Source organism: Heliangelus exortis, chromosome 24 (genome assembly GCF_036169615.1).
Source record: "Heliangelus exortis chromosome 24, bHelExo1.hap1, whole genome shotgun sequence".
Classification (NCBI taxonomy): Eukaryota; Metazoa; Chordata; class Aves; order Apodiformes; family Trochilidae; genus Heliangelus; species Heliangelus exortis.
Window position 1 is genome coordinate 5,614,789 of NC_092445.1, and position 19,031 is coordinate 5,633,819.

General features: G+C 51.6%; 1 protein-coding gene across 3 annotated transcripts; it reads left to right on the forward strand.

Moving 5' to 3' along the window:
- The first annotated feature begins 10 nt into the window (after positions 1–10).
- TMEM39B (transmembrane protein 39B) lies at positions 11–14,408 on the forward strand. Of its 3 annotated transcripts, XM_071768094.1 has the most exons (10): positions 11–33; positions 2,685–2,746; positions 7,765–7,965; positions 9,749–9,968; positions 10,253–10,336; positions 10,974–11,128; positions 11,724–12,060; positions 12,854–13,041; positions 13,570–13,690; positions 14,029–14,408. In XM_071768094.1, exons 3-10 carry the CDS (start codon positions 7,838–7,840, stop codon positions 14,263–14,265), a joined length of 1,470 nt encoding a protein of 489 aa, XP_071624195.1. In that variant the 5' UTR covers positions 11–33; positions 2,685–2,746; positions 7,765–7,837; the 3' UTR covers positions 14,266–14,408. The 3 variants fall into 3 exon arrangements, with proteins under 3 accessions (XP_071624195.1, XP_071624196.1, XP_071624194.1); XM_071768095.1 differs by lacking the exons at positions 11–33; positions 2,685–2,746 and adding an exon at positions 6,022–6,123; XM_071768093.1 differs by lacking the exons at positions 11–33; positions 2,685–2,746 and adding an exon at positions 6,452–6,560.
- The last annotated feature ends 4,623 nt before the right edge of the window (positions 14,409–19,031 follow it).

Here is a 19,031-nt window from a genome sequence, read left to right on the forward strand (position 1 = left end):
CGGGATTCCTGTTGCTTTACCCACACCAGACAAGTAATTGTCTAACTGTTTTTCTTCGTGGCCCTTTTTCTCCCACTCCATCCTCACCCTGCATTCTGGCTTCTGTACGTAGTATTTTAAAATGAGTTAAATAGATTTAGAGGACCGACTTTCTTTTTTTTTTTTTCTCCTTTTTAAGTGTGTTAGATGGCTTTTCTTTCTTTGTTGTTTAGGTAAAAACAACTGTACCTTTTTTTAATTAAAAAAAAAATTGAGTTAAAAATGTTAGTTTCAAAAGTGACATGCTTTGCTTAGCAGTTATGAGATTAAGGTTTTGTTAACCTTTTAAGTTTGGTTTTAAGGAACCCATAAAAGTTGTAGTTGCAGAATCCCAAAGTAGGCTACATTTCAAAATTCAGGGCTGTTTTTAAGAATTAAAATCATAATGTAACGGTAGTAGCTGCCACCGTTTAAAAGCAACCTCAGATGTCAAACTTTCCTTAAAAAGCAGATTGCTGGTGAATCTTAAGTTTAAATTTTAATACGAAGGATCCTCAAACAAATTTAAATAGCATTTTTAAAGGTAATTGACTTAAACAAAACAAAACCAAAAAAAATTAGGTTTGTAAAATTGACTTTTCTCATGTGGGTTTTGAAATCTAGCCCCGAACATGTGTTGAGAGATGCTTGGGAAGCAGATTTTCCAGTGTAAAGGGGTTCTTAGTTTGGTTCTGTATGAAGAACTTTTAAGGGAAAAACAAATTCAAGCATGGCTCAAATTGCCCAGTGGTCAATATTAGAAAACAGTGTTAAGTGAGTAGGTCTGAACGCTGTAAAATCAGAGTATTCTCATTTTTTTTTTATAGTGCTTGGGGCAGATAACAGTGCAAATTTAAACTGGACAAAACTGTCAATATTAGCAATCCCATTGACATGTTCAAGTGTATCTCAACACTAGCTTTGCATAAAAAGGGACACTGCAGCTGAAAAAATGAGGAAAAATTTCACTTTGTACATAGGATAAAGTCCTAATTGGATTTGTACACTGTCCTCCCACTCTGTTCTTAAATGCTACATGTGTAAGTCTGCCTAAATAGGTAGCTAAAACTTGTCAAAATGTCTGCCGCAGTTTGTCAATAAAGTTTAGTCCTTTTTTAATCAAAGTAAATGTGATGAATTGTCATTTTTGTTGTTGAGCGATAAAATAGCTATTTTTTTTCAAATAAATTTAAATTAATGCTAAAGCTAATTGTCTTTTTAAAACATGGAGACATTCTAAAAATGGTGGGTTTTGTAATTCTCACAAAAAGTTTTAGCAAGCTCATTAAATGAGCTTCATTATTGTTTTAAAAAGAAAAAAGAAAAAAAAAAAGAAAAAAAAGAAAATTGTTTTTCACCCCCTGGAAGTTACTGAAAACAGTCTGATCCTGGACTGTGGCAGAAATCTGACCACTAGCAAATGGTGATTTTATTTTTTTTTTTCTGAATTACCCATTCAAATTTCAAGTGGCCTGACAGAGTATTCCAGGCTGCAGACTCCAGATTGAGTCTGGAATGGCTGATTTAGACATAGTGTGACAAAATGAATGCTGAAAAATCCCCGGCGTAGCTGCCGCCAGGAGGAGAGAGATTCCTTTGTCTGCTTTATATAAGAAACACCCCAAACCCCCTTGGCTGAGGTGATGCCCTTCCTGCTTGGATAACTGCTTAAAAATTTATTTCTTTTTGGGAAGGCTGCTGCAGTTGGTGCTCATATCCTTCTGAGAGGGTGTGTGTGTATTTATATATATAAATACAAGAGTTCAAAGCAAACTGCTGCTCAGAGAGACATGAAAAATGGTTTGTATTTCCCATTTGCAAAAAATGAATCTGGCATTCCCAAAGGGAGAGAGAGATTTAAACTGCTCGGGGGTGAAAAATAGAGCATTAGGAGCCAGGCTGCTTGCAGCAGTGCATGATCGAGGGGAATACTTTAAAAACAAAAAGTTGTATTTGTAGATTGTTATTAAAGTGTAAATAACTGAATTTTCAACAATGGTTTGGAGTCAGCTTTCAGGGCATAATGTCTTGCTTGATGAAAAGATCACCCCATGCCCCCCCTTTTAAAGGAAAATTATCGCAGGAGAATCAGGATGTGTAAAGCTAACATGCATCGCAAAACCCAAAAGGTAACCTAAATGTCTGATTTTAATAGCACATTTCTCTTTTACATAAACCGTGATGGCAACTTGCATAAACTTTATTGAGACCATTCTTCAGATGTTAATTTTAATGTTAAAAAAAAAAAAAAAAATGTTTAAAATAAACATTTAAAAAACCCCACATGTTTCTGCATAAATTAGCAATAACTTTAATAATGTGCCCTGTGAAAATGCAATTTAATGTGGGCAAAAAAAAAGGAATCGGCAAGCTTAAAGATCAAGAGACGTAAAATGACAACGAATATAGATAGTCCTACTGCCAAAACCAAGAAATTCTGCTCAGTTATTTAAAAAATGTAAAATGATGGCCCTTTTTAGACCCCAGTATTGCTATTTACTGCAAAATGTTGGAAACTCAGCTTAAGTTGCATGTTTTCCTTCCTGTGTAATTGCATGCAGGAATCTTTTTCTTTTGGTTGTTGTGTTTTTTTTCTTTTTTCTTCTTATTATTTTTCTGGATCTGTGCTCACACAAAAGAGTCTCACAAATGTCTTCAATTTGCAGGAGTCAAGAGGACCTCACCACCAATCACTTGGATGAAGCCAAGCAGGGGCAGCACACAGTGGGTAAGTTTGTTTATTTTTGCAACCCCCTTGCAAGCTGCCAAAGGGTTCTGGGTGGGAGGTGGGGGGTGGCACCATCTGAGCTGCTGAATCAAAGCCATGCATTATATACCCACAAATAAACCACTCCTGCCAGGGGGCAGGGACACGGCGGACACCCCTGCAGAGGTCAGGGGGGGGAGGAGGAGGCTTCAGGAGCTTCCAGCTCTCCCACCCAGATCCTGTAGAGAAAGGTTTTCGGGGGATTTGAGGAAAGGGAGAGGTGAGGAGATGGGTCTCTAGGAGCCTCTAGAAGCCCAAGGAACAGCTCCATAGGAGTTCCCAGATGAATCCAGAATGTATTAAATTGTAGGGGTCAGATTTTAGACCAGATGCTGCCTACCCTGACCTTGCTATTTCCACCCCTTCCACAGCCCCTTCGATGGGCTCTGAAATGTGATCTGGCTCCTGGCTGTCACTTTTATGGCTTTTTCTCTGATGTCATTGCCAGAGGTGGCTCAGGCAGTCGTCCTGTCAGCCTGGCTGGGGTTTGTTTAGCTCAGAACACACCCTGGACCCTCAGAAGGGGTGATGGACCCCTCAGCACTTTGGGGTGATGGAGCTGCAGCACCTTTGGGTGCTGGTGCCACTCAGCACCCACAGTGGCAGGGCTCCCTCTGGCGGGTGCTCTGCCTTGGCTGGCTCACTTGTTCTCCAGTAAATATCTAATAAATGTGCTTGCAAACTCAGTGCAAAACACCAGTGCTTGCAAACTCAGCTGTGCCTTGGCTGGGGAGAGGACCAGACATCAGTGGGGTGACCTGCTTACACAGCAAGGACACATCTCCCCCCCAACCCCAAAGGCAGCAGCCATCAGCATTTCCTTTGGGGACTGCTCATCTCTTTCACTCAAATCTCAAACCCACTGAAAGTCTGAGCTCCATAAATAACAAAGAAATAAACCCTTGGAAGACTGAAGAAGTCTAATGGCTTCAAAAGATAACCATGAAAAGCCCTGGGCATAGGACTCTAGAAGGACATAAGTCTCATATGGAATTGTAAAGCTTCCAAACGTGCTTCTCTTATCTTAAGAATATTATGAAGAAGAAAGCAGTAATATATGGAAATGCTTCAACAGAGAGAGATTACCCTCAATTCTTTGACTTCAATTGGATCCGTAGTTTTCTGCTAGAGGAAATTATAAGTCTGGCTTTGTGACCTGTTTATCAAATGCATCTTCATTTACAATGTAACTGGAACATCAATTTACATGGTGCTGTACCAATCTTTCCCATTTCTTTCTTAATAGGCACAGCTTTTATATCAAGTGGAAAAGAGTTGATAGAGATCATCTATTATGATGCAGTTTTTTACCAGTAGAAATGGATCTTGTGGCACTGCCTTTGTAGTAACACAACTTGCTTGTGCATTGCATTGTTGCATGTGTTATGTGAAAGATTTTCATGTTATGGAGGAATGTACATGTTAATACATTGGAAATGACTGTATATGCCAAACGTGTTTTGAAAACGTGCCCTTCATCAAACATCTTCCTTCCTCTCATAGCATGACTACATTCAGATTTTAGCCTGGAGTCTGCAAGAGCTAAATTGAGATCCCAAAATAGCCATCAGCATCGGATGTGCCTCTCAGAGGTGCTCTAATTAGCCACACGTTCCAGGGATGCTGCAGGACTCACTGAAATGGCAGGGGTAGAGATTCCTTTGAGTATTAGAGTCTGAGTCACCTAAATAACCTTCCCTTTTCCACTGACACAGAGCCCCTGGAGTTAGCATTCTGCTGGCTGTGAGCTAACAAGCATCAGTGATGTCTCATCTCTGGATTTCCCCAAAGGAATAAACCACATCTTACTATTTGTAGGAATTTGGTAAAGGCCATAAATAAGATAAAAGCCCCCATTGTGCTTGGTGCTGTACAGCATGATGTCCAGCAGTGGTCACATCTCCTCTGTGGGGGTGTTTACCAACAATACTGCTCTTTGCAAGAGAAGCTTGGGCTCTAGAAGCATCCTCCTTGGACAGCAACAGGGCATGAAACTGATCTTGGAGGAAAACCTCTCTAACTGGTATGGCAGAGATGCTCCCAGCAGCTTTTCCTGGAAGGACACTGTTCCTTACCCCTGGTTTCAAGTTGCTGATGTAAAGCAAATGGCTACAAGCTTTATTTTATAACTCAGGTGTGGTGGTTCTATGGTTATCTGCTTGCTAAGGCATTACCTTGATATGCCACACTGCTACATTCCATGGTTAGTAGCTGGGTTTAAGAGCACAGCTGGATTCCCTGCCCAGCTGTTAAAGCAGATGATTCCTTTTGTACAGAACAAGTTTTCAAATTTGTATGAGAGCATCTGTCACCCACAGAGCCAAGAATTTAAATGCAGGCATCTTCCCTTCCCACAACCCATGTTCCCTCTCTCCTAAAGAACTCTTGGGCAGAGGGTGATTCCTGTGACAGAGCCTCCAAATGGCCCTGAAGGAGAGGATAAGAGGTTTGACCTGTCTGTTGGGAGATGGAGAGGAGAGGAGGAGCTGCTGCTAACCCAGCTCCTCTCACAGCTGCCCATGCCACGTACATGTGGTGCTTCCAGGGGAGAAGACAGAGCTTAGAGAAATTCTTTTTGAACTGATAAAGCTGTAGCAACATCTTGGATGAGGTATTGAACTAAAGGCTCTGAGGGGGAGGAATTAATTCCTGCAGGGAGTCAGGGCCAGCCAATGACCATGTTACTCTTTTTTGGTTTTGCTTCTCAGGAAGCTGAGTTCCTGCCAGCACAGAGCAGAAACCTTTGCTCAGTGGAACCTTCTGTTGCTGCCACATATTGTAACCCAAGTGTTTGTTTCCATGCTCATTTTTGCTCCTTTTGTGAGCTGGGATGAATCTCCAGGCAGCTGATCTCAGATCTGATGAAGGAATCCAGTCAAGGTGCCATTTGTTCTGCTGTGGCTCAGAACCTGCCAGCACTGGGTGGGTGCTGGGGAACACCACAGCCTCACTTGGCTGCTGGGGCACAGGACAGAGCAGCTCTGTGTTGGATTACTGAAATATAGAGTGTTTTCCAATGAAACTGCTAACTTTTGCTGATGATTTTGAACCCAAGATCACACTGTTACAGATGCAAACCTGGTTGCTCCATCCTTCCTGGTACCTTCACAGTTGCAGATGGAAGATTCTGTTCAAACCACCCGTGCCTGGATATTCCTGGGGTTTTTTATGGTTCTGCACTTTAGGTTTCAAAACCATTAAGAAATGGAAGAGTGGCCTTATGAAGTTCATTAATTTTAGCAATGCCTCCAGCCCGGGTAGGGGTGGTCCCTGGCACTGTGCCATGGCACCCACCACCCACAGGTGAAGGGAACCGGTGAAAAAAACTACTGCAAGCGGTTGGTAAAGATGGGGAAAACTGATCCAGGTGAATCACAGCATTAATGTAACTTGTGTAGGTAGCGGAGGAGCCCGCGGGACTGGTTCTGGGCACAAAGCTCTCTGCCCCGTAATAAAAACCTAAAGATGGATTTTTATTGGGTTTTCCAAGGCGCGAGGTTTCCCTTACGGCCTCAGAGGAGGGGGGAAGAGTTCCGGGAAAATGTGAGGAGGGGGCAGGGGAGCGGAGCCCCGGGAACCTCTCCCGGGACAGGGCCGGACCGGTACCGACATGGGTGCTGGAGGGGGCGCGGCCTGGGGAGGGGTGGGCGCGGCATGGTGGTGCGCGCGCGCTCCCGCAGGAGGTTTGTCCTCCGTCGGCCGCCGTCCTCCCCCCTCCGCCCGGCCCCGCCCGCCATATTGTGTCCGGCGCAGGCGGAGCGGCGGCCGGAGATGGGTGAGGGGGGAGCGAGCGGCGGGACCCGACCGGGCACCGTACCCCGGGCACCCACCCCGGGCACCGGGACAGGGAGGGAGGGAAGGAAGGAAGGAGGGAGGGAAGGAAAGGAAAGGAGGGGAGAGCCGAGCCGAGCCGAGAGCTTTGGGGGAGAGGCCCCGGGCGGCGGCGGGCGGGGCGCTGAGGGACGGGCGGGTCCCGCCCCGCCGCTCCGAGGGGGGCGGCTCCCGCCCCGCGGCCTGGCCCGCAGCCTCCGGGGGCCTCGCTGCTTCCTCCCGGAGCTCCCTCGGAGCGGCTTTGTAGCCCCTGGTTCACGCCCAGAGGTTTCCTGTAGCCCGGCGGACTCCCCGGCCCCTCCGCTGCTTTCCCCCCGGCATTCCCCGTGCCTCCCGCTGCTCCCCAGCCCCGGCCCGCACCCCGAGAGCTCTGCCAGAGCTCCCGTGGCACTCAGGGTGCTCTCCCAGAGCTCCCGTGGCCTCCACTCTGCCTCTGTAGTCGCCACTTGTGCCCCCAGGTTGCCCATTCCTCTCCTGTGGCTCCTGCAGCCCCCACTGCCCCTTCAGAGCTTCCTCCTCAGCTCCTGCCCCCCTGTTAAACAGGATCCCGAGAAGGTTCCTTAAAGCTTTAGTACTATTGTGGTTTACACTGTGGCAAGCAAGCACTAGGAAACCTGACTTTGGGCTGGCATCTTGCTGAGCTCTGTGCCTGGCAAACATACAGCAAAAATAACAAAAAACGCCCTAAACATGTGAGTTGTTTTTAGCCCACCTTAAAGGAGAGGAAAAAAAAAAAAGGAAAAAGCCACTTTGTGTGCTTTTGTGGTGTCCCTTTCAAAGAGCTGTGAATGTTTGATTCCAGCACACAGTTGGGCTGCTACCCCCAAATTAACTGAATCATTTGGGAAAATTATTTGGCATCTCCATAAGTGTATTGCTCTGCCTTAAAACAGGGATAATGCAGATTAAATTCCTCATAAATGCCTTGGCTTGGGAGAGAGGCAGGAAAAGCCCCTTCCTGCTCCTGCCTGGAGGCTCTCAGTGAATTCACAGCACTCTTGAGAAGCTCCCAGGAGCTCTGGGGTGACATCTGCAGCCCCTGACAAACCCAGGAGGTGCAGGAAGGGGCTGAGCAGCTGCATCCCCTCCCCTGCGTGGTGAGAGGGGGGGAGCAGAGGAACCTCAGGGCTGACCCTTTTCCTTTTCAGTTTTCAGGCCCGAAGGCACAGCCCCGCAGTGAAGAGCAGAGAAGGCAGGAGGAAGCACAACCCCTCTGCTGTTATGGCAGGGGGAAGGCGGGGCCCTAACCGGACCTCCTACTGCAGAACCCCCCTCTGTGAGCCTGGAGCTGCTGGCGGCTCCGGACACTCCAACACCTCCTCTGTCACAGGGGTGCGCTCACGTACCAGGTACGTCTGTGTCTGTCTGTCCCTGCACACCCAGCCAGGACAGCTGAGACAGGGCTGAGGCCACCTCTGTCTCCCTGGCTCTCACGTTGCTGTTTTTCCTGTAGTTCAGGGGTTTTGTTAAGTCCCTGTCTGGCTGCAATGCTTTCTCTACACGTGCTGCAAGTGGGATAGGAAGGTTCTGATGTGGCTGAGGCTGTTCTTCATCTGACCATGACAGACTGCCAGGAGTGTTCAAAAGCCTTGAGTGACCATCAGACAGAAAGGAAGAATAGTGACAATTTTTTAGCCAAAGCCTGACTGGAGTTGTGGTTGTTGTGTCTCCTGTGCCCTGAAGCTCATGTCAGGTGAAGCATTCTTGGGGTAGAGTTCAGCCAGGTCAGAGAATGTGTAGGCTCCAGGTGTTTCTCAGGTTCCAGCCCAGCTGGTTGGTTGCTTTTCTGCCCTTGTGGCAGAGAGGAGAAAGAAGCAGAGCCCTGACAGCGGTGCCTAAGCAGGAGGTGCCTGATGAACTCCCTGCAGAGAATTGTTACATCTGTCTCAATATACTCCCTGCCTAGGCCAAGAAATTTCTAGGGATCCAGTTATTCAGACAAGTTATTGCAGGGCCACAGAAGGTGGAGCAATCCACCTTGTACATACTTTGCTGTGAGAATGTGCACAGAGGTCCTTATCATGAGGAGGTGATGCAGCACAACCCCACACCACAGCTTCCCTCTGAGTGATTTGTCTCTGATCCAGGCCCAGGTGTCCCAAAGTGCTTTTTGCATGTGAGAGCCTTGGCTGCTGCTCTTGTGAGAGCATCTGCAGCTCTAGTGTGACTGCTCAAAGCAGAAAGGGTTTTGTGTTTAAATTTCAAGCCTTTTTTCTACAGGCTTGGAACACTCTTGCTGTGTTTACAGACCCAGAATTCATTGGTGGATTTATGAGTCCTGAGGAGCTGAATCAATCTTGTCAGCTTGGGGATCTGTGGGTTTCAGAGTTCCTCAAGTTTTCCCCTCAGCATCAACCTTGTTTCAGGCTTCAGCCTTCTGTTTTAAACAGCAGGGACTGCTCCACCCATGTCCACCCCTGGGCTGGAAGTCTCTGCAGTCACACTCCCCAAGACTTCTGTGGTTTCATTTTGGGATTTTCGATAGGAATTTGTGCTCTGTAGTTCCCTTTGAAACCCACACCCAGATTCCTTTGTTGCTGTTTAGAGACTGCAAATCAGGAGAGGTCTATCTGCTATATATTCATTCCCTTCCCTTTGATTCAAAGGGTTGCTGTCTGGGACTGCCTGCATGCTGACACAGGAACACACACCTCTGACTAAACTTGTTTTTCCTTCATAGTTGAATAGAAGTTGAAGAATGAGAACAGGCTTGTGTTTAATTGCTCTGCATTTCTCCTTCAAGCACTCTTAGAAATGTAAATAGCAACTCTGAGGCCTAAAAGCTTTCAATTAATTAAAAGGGCCACTGTTTGCCCCTTGAATAGCAAAACACAGCCACAGCTTCTGAACCTGACTCAAGGTGAGGGATTTCATCCCCCGTGACCTGGTGCTGTGGGCTGGCCTGCTTCCAAATACTGCTAATTCCTGCTCCTCTCTGCCTGCAGCACCCATCCCAAACATCCTGGGGTGCTGACAGCCAGGGTTTGTGGCAGCCATTGACCATGACAGTCAGCTTAGGTTTCTCACTCAGTATCAGCCCCACAGACATGTAAAATCTGAGTTTGTGGGCTGGAGACAAACACTGTGTTTATCTCAGGAAGGTGATTGCTGGCTTCTGCTTTCCCTCTGCAGGAGTGGCTCAGGTACAGGCCTTTCCAGCCCACCTTTGGCAGCTCAGACAGTCGTCCCCCTCAGGCACTGTAAGATCCCAGAGCTGCCCATGGAGAGGAGTGTCCTGTTTGAGCTGCAGCTCTTCTTCTGCCATCTGGTTGCTCTCTTTGTGCACTACATCAACATCTACAAAACCGTGTGGTGGTATCCACCTTCCCACCCACCTTCACACACCTCCTTGGTAAGCACCTCAGGGCAGCTGCTCTCCTCTGGTAGCCACACACGGGCTCTTGACTCATAAAGTGTATCTGTGTTTGGTGCCAACTTCACGTGGCTCTGCAGACCCAGAGAGGCAAATTTTGGGGGGCAAATTTTAGGCACTGGCTGTCTGCTTGGCATTCTCCTTTCTGATACCAGAAGAGAGAGTCTGAGGAGAAGAGAATAACTTGGGAGCTTTTCTGTTGAGTCGTGGTTTCTGCTGCCTGGTGGAAAGGGGAATGAATCCCTCTGTTCTTGTCACTGCAGAACTTTCATCTGATTGACTTCAACGTGCTAACAGTGACCACCATTGTCCTGGCACGCCGGCTGATCGGGGCTATTGTGAAGGAGGTAAAGTCCCCAAGCAGACCTCAGAACTGTTCTTTCCTCACAGGCAAAGTCTGTAGCTGTGTGTCCCTTTTGCAGTGTCAAACCTTTCTGCCCTTTTCTGAAGAGCTTTCTGCTGTGTCCCAGTGAGAAACACAGGCATGGCTTCCAACGGGGAGAGCAGAGAAGTGAGAGTCTCAAACTACTGCTCCTGACTTTCCCTGTCCTTGTGGTATTGTCTCAACTCGACTGTAGTAATTCTGCTTTCTCCCTTGTGAAGAACAATATTTGGCTCATTTCCCGTTCTTTCTCTTTGGCTTTCTGCAAGGAGGAGCCAGTGTAGGTTGGTTTCTGCTGCCTGCTGTGGTGAGCAGCTCCAGAGGGGTGGGCTGGTCACACTGGGAACTACCAGACCTTTAGAAGAAACTCTGAGAGCTCTCATTACAGCTTGAGAAATGAGGCCCCGGGCTTTGGCAAATCCCAATTCCAGCCTCCAGGAGTCCCCCTGTCCTGGTGGCAGTCAGGCAGCCTCTCACTAACCCCTCATGCATGTGAAGTTGATTTTACAGATTCGAGTGCTGCTTGTTTTACTATTTGCTTCCTGTAGGAAGAGTGGAGGAGTCTCCTCCCCTCTGCCCAACTCTTTCTTCTCTCCCCACAGGCTTCACAGAGTGGCAAAGTCTCCCTGCCACGCTCTGTGTTCCTGGTGGTCACTCGTTTTGCTGTTCTCACTGGCACAGGCTGGAGTTTGTGTCGGTCGATCATCCACCTTTTCAGGACCTACTCTTTCCTTAATCTCCTCTTCCTCTGTTACCCGTAAGTATTTCTGGCACCTGTGTGTGATTTCTGATGTGGTTTCTCTGCAGTGGGTGTTGCTCAATTGAAATGAAACCTGGAAGGACTCAATTACCTCAGCTACCCTTTTCCTTCTTGCTGTGTCACATTTCTCCTTGGTGGCAGGGCACACTGTGAACATTTACCCACATTCCAGTTGTAGTATAAGCATTAATTACAGTTTTTAGAATGCTTGGTCCTCTTGAAAGGGTTATGTGTTTCTTTCATCGTATTCAAAGAAACCTTGACTCCAGTTTGCCTTAGCCCTGAGGTGCCTCTGCCAGGAACCAAACAACTTCCCTGCTTCCTGTCAACTAAGGGAAGGAAGTGGTTCTGTTTCCAGTCAAGTCATGGGAATAGCTCCCTTCTCCCTGCTAGATGCAGAAGGAAGGATCTCATAAAGATCTGAGACTTGGTGCTAGTGCCAGGTCAGCCTGGTGAGGCTCCTTTCTGGAGTTTCTGTAGGTATTGGTGTCATTTAGGAGGGGGAAGTGCTAGTGGGGCCAATCTGCCAGCAAAGCCCCACCCCAGGGGAGCTGCTGAGGGAGTAACCACGTTTCTGCACTTGCTGCTCCAGGTTTGGGATGTACATTCCCTTCCTTCAGCTCAACTGTGACTTTCGGAAGGTGGGACTCTTCTCCCAGGTGGCCAACATCGGTCCCAGGGAGCCCAGCGAGGTGACCTCCAGGGGCAGGGACTACCTGACTGTCCTGAAGGAGACCTGGAAGCAGCACACCCGGCAGATGTATGGCATGGAGGCCATGCCCACTCATGCCTGCTGCCTCTCCCCAGATCTCATCCGCAATGAGGTGGAATACCTGAAAATGGACTTTAACGGGCGGATGAAAGAGGTGCTGGTGAGCTCCATGCTCAGTGCTTACTACGTGGCTTTTGTGCCTGTCTGGTTTGTGAAGGTGAGTCAGGCACAGGGCTGGCTGGGGAGGGCTGTGGGGAGGTGGGCACTGGGTGATGGAGGAGCTCTGGTTCTTGTTGCTTCCTTAACCAGAACTTGGGAGAGGTCAGTCAGGGGACTGCTCTGTGTGTGCAGCTGCACCAAACCCATTTACTCCTGAAAAGCAAGAAGCAAAACCATCTAGGTTTAGCTTTGCTTGAACTGCAGACACCAGAGGACAGCACCATCCTAGTAAAGTCTTCTCTGACTGTCCATGAGAATGTGTGTCCATCTGTGAGGCAATGGTGCCTCCCACCTGCCTCCCTGTGAAGCTAGAAGGTCTCCAGGCTGACCATTCCCTCCCACACTGACCCTCCATGAGGACAGAGCTCCAGGACGAGGAGACTGAGAGGCAGGATGAGGGAGGATGGACCTTGTTAGGATTCTTAGCTGCTTTATTTAAGTTACCAACATGTTGAACAGTGAGAGGAGTGTCCTGCAGTGAATCTGTCAGTCCTCAGGGATGAGCTCAAGTCCCTTCCCTTGAGGGACTGATACTCCCACCCATCATCAGCCATGCTAGAGGTGCCTCAGGAACCATCCCCCTATTTTTGGTGATGTAAATGTTTCACTGTGGTGTGTTCAAGAGTTGTGCAGCAGCCATCCTATGTGGGTGCCTCCTTTTCAACCAGGATTAATGGCTCTGTGCAGAGCCCTCGTTCCACCTGCCTGAGAGGTTTGTGCTTTGATGGTGTTGTTAGGTGAGGCTGTGCCAACACCTTGTCACACATTCCTCTTGTGTTTTCCCCCCCCAGAACACTCAGTACTATGACAAACGGTGGTCGTGTGAGCTCTTCCTCCTGGTGTCCATCAGCACATCAGTGATCCTCATGCAGTACCTCCTGCCTGCCCGTTACTGTGATCTGCTCCACAAAGCTGCAGCACACCTGGGCTGCTGGCAGAAGGTTGATCCAGCCCTCTGCTCCAATGTCCTCCAGCATCAGTAAGGAACACTCCTGGGCCTGGAGTTTGCTCTTAGCTGTCATGCTAAGAGAGAAGAAAAAAAAAAAAAAAAGAGAGAGAGAAAAATCATAGAATCATGGAATGGTTTAGGTTGAAAGGGACCTTAAAGATCATCCAGTCCCAACCCACTGCATGGGCAGGGACACCTCCCACCAGACCAGGTTGCTGCAAGCCCCATCCAGCCTGGCCCTGAACACTGCCAGGGAGTTGTCAGATGACACATCCAGCAGCTCACAGACACTGTCTGTACTCCATGGCCAGGCATGGTGAACTGGTCTGGTTTTGGGCCAGATGCCTGCTGCTTCTGGCTGCAGGTAGCTGCCATTTGTCACTGCCTTGGTTCTGTGCCTCCATGGGACAAATTTTACCCACCAAGGGACACCAACTGGGTGCTGTGGCCAGCACTGCAGAAGCAGCTTGTGTATTGTCCTGGGTGGTAGTAAGAAGGCATCAGACCCCCCGCATCCAGCTGGGGAGGTAGAATTAAACTCTGCTTCTTTCCTTGCAGGTGGACAGAGGAGTGCATGTGGCCACAGGGGGTGTTGGTGAAACACAGCAAGAATGTGTACAAAGCTGTGGGGCACTACAATGTGGCAGTGCCCTCGGATGTCTCACACTTCAGATTTCATGTAAGATCACATCTCCTGCCTGGGGACACAGGGACACAGGTGTGGCACTCTCCTGCCTGGGGACACAGGTGTGGCACCTCAGCAGCCTCACCCTCCCCTTGTCCTCAGGACCTGGGGCTGCCCATGGGGCACGCAGGGTGGTGGAGCCAGCAGGCTTTGGGACAGCTTTTCACGTTAGTCTGTGCTGCCAGAGAGGTGGTTTTATCCTCAGCCATCCGTGGGGAAGTGTTATGTCTCCAGTGGGGAACCCCAGAGGAATCTGCCTCCCACATCCCACCAAAAAAAACCCACCCTGAAGGGTCTGGCCTGGCTCGCTGCCTTACCATCATCTCCTACAGTTCTTTTTCAGCAAACCACTGAGAATCCTCAACATCCTGATCCTGCTGGAAGGAGCTGTCATCTTCTACCAGCTTTACTCACTGATTTCTTCAGAGAAGTGGCACCAGACCATCTCACTGGCACTGATCCTCTTCAGCAATTACTACGCCTTCTTCAAGCTGCTGCGTGACCGTCTGGTGCTGGGCAAAGCCTACTCCTACTCTGCCAGCAGAGACTCAGAGCAGAAGTTAAATTAAAACAATTGCACTGATGCTCAGCTTAATACAAAACAAACAAAACAAGGAACCCTCAGAGCTTTGTATTTTTGTTACCACTGCCTTTTTTTTTTCTTTGATAACTGATGTAACTAAAAGGAAAAAACATATTTTTTTACTCCCAACAGTTGTTTGTGTGTTTGTTGTCTAGTAAAATCCCCCCCCCAGAAGGCCACCTCCTGTTTGTGTTTGGGGGCAATGATTTATTAACTGCTGCTTTGTTTGGAGAGGTGCAGATTCTGCTGCTTCTGGACTTGTAGCTCAGGAGTGGGAAGATGAAAATTACAGAATTACAGGGATGTCAAGGCTCACAACTTCCATCTGGGTCCCGTCAGGAGGGGATGGGCCCTGATTCTGTCTTCCTGGGGACCCCAAAGGAACCCTGCAGCACCCCTGACCCTTTTACTTCAGGGGAGGGCTGCAATAGTTCAATAAAATGTGGTTTTTAGTTGCAGCAGGTGATGGGTTGGGGTCTGCAGTGTCTCCTCCCTGTTGGGGCTGCCCTGGGCCAAGGGCCCGAGAGAGGAGGGGGGTGTCAGAGGGGGTGACGGCACCGGTTGTGACCGGGATCGGTCCCTGGCCGGGCAGTGTGGGCCCCTCCGCCGGACCCGGTCTTGGTTCCGCCCCGCTTCACCGCCAGGCGGCGCCAGGGGCTCGCGGCCGATCCGGGTCTTGGTCCCGATCCAGATCCAGATCGTGGTCTCTGTCCCGATCCCGGTCCCCATCTGTTCCCGCTCCTTCTCCCAGTCCTAACCCAGATCCCGATGCTGATCCCGATCCCCCCGCCCCGGGGGATTATTGTGAATAAAACCAAAGATCAAATACCCAACCAGGACCGACCCCTGAACGTTCCGGGATGGCAGCAGCATCCTCCCGGCACACGGGGTGGGGACAGGGTAACAGACCCGGCCATGCCAGCCAGGTGACCTCCAGCAGACCCCACAGAGCCCCCCCCTGCTACTCCCTGCATCCCACCCTGGAGCGAAGTGTCCCCCCGGCCCCTGGCAGGGACACGGTGAGGACGTGGTGGAACCACAGCCCAACAGGGAGCCTGCTGGCACTCGGCGTGGGGACACCGTGGGGTCAGAGGTCACCTGGAGCAAAGCCACCACTGCCACCACTCACCCGGTGGCGATCAGTCCTGTGGGCAAGGCAAGAAGAGGGAAAAACGGGGAGGGGGCTGTCAAGGGAGCCTCGCAGGGCTGGGGTGAGATGAGCCCTCAGGACTGTGCCCCCCATGCAGCCCCCAAACCCCAACCAGCACCTCGGCAGAGTGAGGGGACAGGGATGGAGCTGAACCCCCACCCTGGCACAGGGAAGGTGACAGCCGGGGGGGCTCCACAGCTCCCAGTGTGAGAAGGCTGCAAGAAGCCCCCTGAGGACACCCCAGCCGTTATGGGGGGCTGGAGAGACCCCCCCCCAGCTGGTCCCTGGGCTCTCCAGGGACAGAACCAGTCTACAGACAGGATTGCTAAGGGAGGGGGGGAATGTCGGGGCACCATGGGTGGGTGTGCCTGAGCCCCAGCCCCCTCCCCACTGCAGTAGGAGGAAACGGCCATGTCCAGCCTTTCCCGAGGATCAGGATTTCCTTCCTCCCATTCAGCAGGGACCCTGAGGTTAGCACGCAGCCATGGGGCAGGATGGAGGGGGGCTGGCCAGGAGGCTGGGGGGCAGAGACCCCCCCAACACACACACAGCCCTGGGTGCAGCTCCCAGCAGGACACCCCCCCCCTCCCTCCACCTGGCCTCCTCATGCCTGGCTGGGATCTGCTGCAGTCCCTTTTTGGGAGGCTAAGGATGGAGATTTGCAGCCATTTCCTTCTCTCCTTCCCCACGGATGCACTTTTTTGGGTTCTAGCCATGCTGGGGGGGTCTTGGAGGTCTCCTTGGGTCCAGCAATGTGACCCTCAGTGCTGGTTGCTCCTAGGCTCAGCTTCCCAGCCCTGATGGGTGTCTGCACCCACAGCCCTCTCCTCCCTGCAGGGACCTGACCCGGACACAAAGGTTACTGGATTCCCAGAAAAGGCTCTTCCTGCAGCTGGGAAGGGCTGTCATGGGGAGTGGGGACACTTCTCATTTCCCTTGAATCGCCTGACAATGAGCACACAGGGATTTTCCCAGGGGTCCTGGAGAGGACGGATACCTCAGGGGAGATCCCGGGTGGGGATTCCCCCAAAAGCAGCTGGGCAATCCTTGGAAGTGGCTTCATCGGGGACCCAGCTGCCTTGGTGACCCCAGGGGTCCCCAGCAACCCGGACGGTGCTGTCCCTCGAGGGTCCTGGCCTGAGTGTGCTCCATCTGCCACCCTACCCACGCCCATTAATCCCGGGATTAGCAGCTAGATGCCAGGCACAGGTTTGCTGCAGGTAACAAGGATCCCGCGGGAAGGAGGTTACGGAGATCAAAGTGCAGGCAATTACTGCTAATCCCACCCCCCCAGCCAGCAGCTGTCCTGCCTGCACCCTGCCAGACCCTGCCAGCACCACGCTGGGGTCCCCGAGTCGGGAGGGGACAGGGAGCCCATGTGTGCTGGGGACACATCCTGAGCTGCCCCCAAGCATGGGGTAAGAGCTGTGTTGGGGGGGCACGGAGCAAAGCACCAGGCAGAACCTTCTCCCTGGGGCTTGGAGTGTGCAGACCCAAAGTAGGGCACATGTGCAGGGCAGAAGCTGTGGCCTCAAACCGCCTGCCAGGAATCCCCTCACTGTTTCCCAGTGGATGCAGCTGATGGGAAGTGGCTGTTTTCCCCAAAGAGCCTGTCCCAACATTCCTGGGAGGCCACGTCTGCCACCTCCATCCCTGTTCCTGGGCCCTCCAGTCAGCTCCCAGCCCAGCTCAGCCCAGATGGACACCACAGACTCCAGCTGCTCAGCTCAGGGCTGCCAGCAGCCCTGGACCCCCAAACCTTCCCCACATGTGCACCCCACTGAGCTCTTTCCCTCAGCATGTTGGGGGGGGAAGTAGGGGGGGCAGAAAGAGTCAGCAAATTCCCCACCTGGGGCTGCAGACCCTCCTCAGGACCCTGATGCTTCAGTCATGGGGGATCTCGGGCTGCTGGGTGAGCCCACAGTGGTTATACCCTACCAGGAGCACAACAGACACCCCCAAAACACCAGCCTGTCCCTGAGGGGTCCAGCATCCAGCAGCTGCTGATGTGAGGATGGGGACAAGGGGACAGAGTGGGACCGGAGCACCCCAGGGGGCTGAAGATCCCCAGCCTGGGCACACAGTGAGTGGGTAATCCCAGCCAGGCTGTGCCTTTATCTGGAGTCTGGTAGCTTTAATTCTTCCTTAATAATCCTTTATGCCATTAATAAAGCCAAATCCCTAAAGTGGCTCATTAAGGATTCGTTTCCCCACTGCCCTCTCACGTGGCTGTGATTTGGTGTGAGAGCAACTGGGGGAAAACAATCCCAGAGGGGTGGTGGGAGCATCATCCCAGTGCCTGTCCCACCACCATCCCTGCTCCCTCGGGGGGCAGGGGGGCAGAGGTCCCGGAGCAGCACCTGCGGCCACGCTCTCCCCCAGACCCAGAGCTGTGGGGTGTCCACGGGGCCTGGGTACCCAAATCCACCCCTGCCCCTGCCTGACCTTGCCCAGGGCCGGTTACCTGACCAAAACCAGGGCAGGACACGGCCCAAGAGACCCCATCCTGAGCCAGCAAGACCTGCCTTAATTGGCAGCCCTCAATTAGCATAGGCACATCCTCATTAGCAATCACACACACATGCCCTCATTTTCTCAGCTCAACAAGCCCATGATGGGGACTCCAGAGCCAGGCTGAGTGGGGCCAGACTCCCAACCCCCCCTACCCTCTCCTCATCACTTGAGACCTCCAAGCTCATTGCATTTATGCAGTGGAACAGAGAGGCTGCAGGCAGCATCCACAGCCCCACCAGTGCTCGGCGCTGGGTAGGGGAGCAGATGGTGACTGACAGCACTGCCGGCACGGAGGGGGCAGATGGGCTGCAGGAGAGCAGAGCCGGCCCTTCGCCCCCCCCCCTGCCGCTTCTGCCGCCATTTAACCCACCCAGCTCCAGCAGCAGACATAAATATTTATCATCCTCTGCTCCACCACGGAACTGACAGCCGAAGGGACAGCAGCTCCCTCCCCTACAGCCCCTTCACACTGCGGTGGGGACCTCTGTGCTGAGCTCACCCAGGAGATGGGCACAGAGAAGGGTTCATCCTCCCCCCCGCAGCATCACTCTGAGCTACACAACGCCAGCAAGCCGGGCTGGAGGTGGCGAGCAGAGACCTTGAACGATTCAGGGACATCTCCCAATGGGGAGATGGGGGGGGGTCAGGCAGAGCCAGGCAGGTCACCCACCTCCCGGGGGGGGGTGGGTTCACACTCCGTGGTGGCCCCATTCTGGGCACACCAAGCACCCCTGAACCTTCCTGGAGGTCCAAGGGGCCATAAGTACCCCCAAAAGCCACGTGGGGGGAAACACAGCTCTTGGGTCTGATGCCGGCCAGGAATCCTGTGGGCAGCACATGGGGGTCCTGCAGCACGGGGGGGTGGGTTCTGCCCCAGCTGGGATGAGCGTCCCCTGCCGCGGCAGCATCTCCCCGGCTGCAGTGTGGGGCTGCGTGTCCCGACACGGGGCTGCTGCGGGGCACACCGCACCCTGCAGCCCCCCAGGCGGCAGAAGTGCTTGGGCTCACCCGGGAAGGGCCTTTTCCCGGCACCGAGGGAGTTTCGGTCCCACAGCGGGCACGGTCGGTGCTCCTCCTCGAAGTGCCCA

Excerpts from the sequence above, each read along its gene's own strand:
- TMEM39B (XM_071768094.1), top strand. The coding sequence starts at position 7,838 with ATGGCAGGGGGAAGGCGGGGCCCTAACCGGACCTCCTACTGCAGAACC. Across the intron at positions 11,129-11,723 it reads CTCCTCTTCCTCTGTTACCC|GTTTGGGATGTACATTCCCT; the intron begins GTAAGTATTTCT and ends TTGCTGCTCCAG. Across the intron at positions 12,061-12,853 it reads TGCCTGTCTGGTTTGTGAAG|AACACTCAGTACTATGACAA; the intron begins GTGAGTCAGGCA and ends TTCCCCCCCCAG.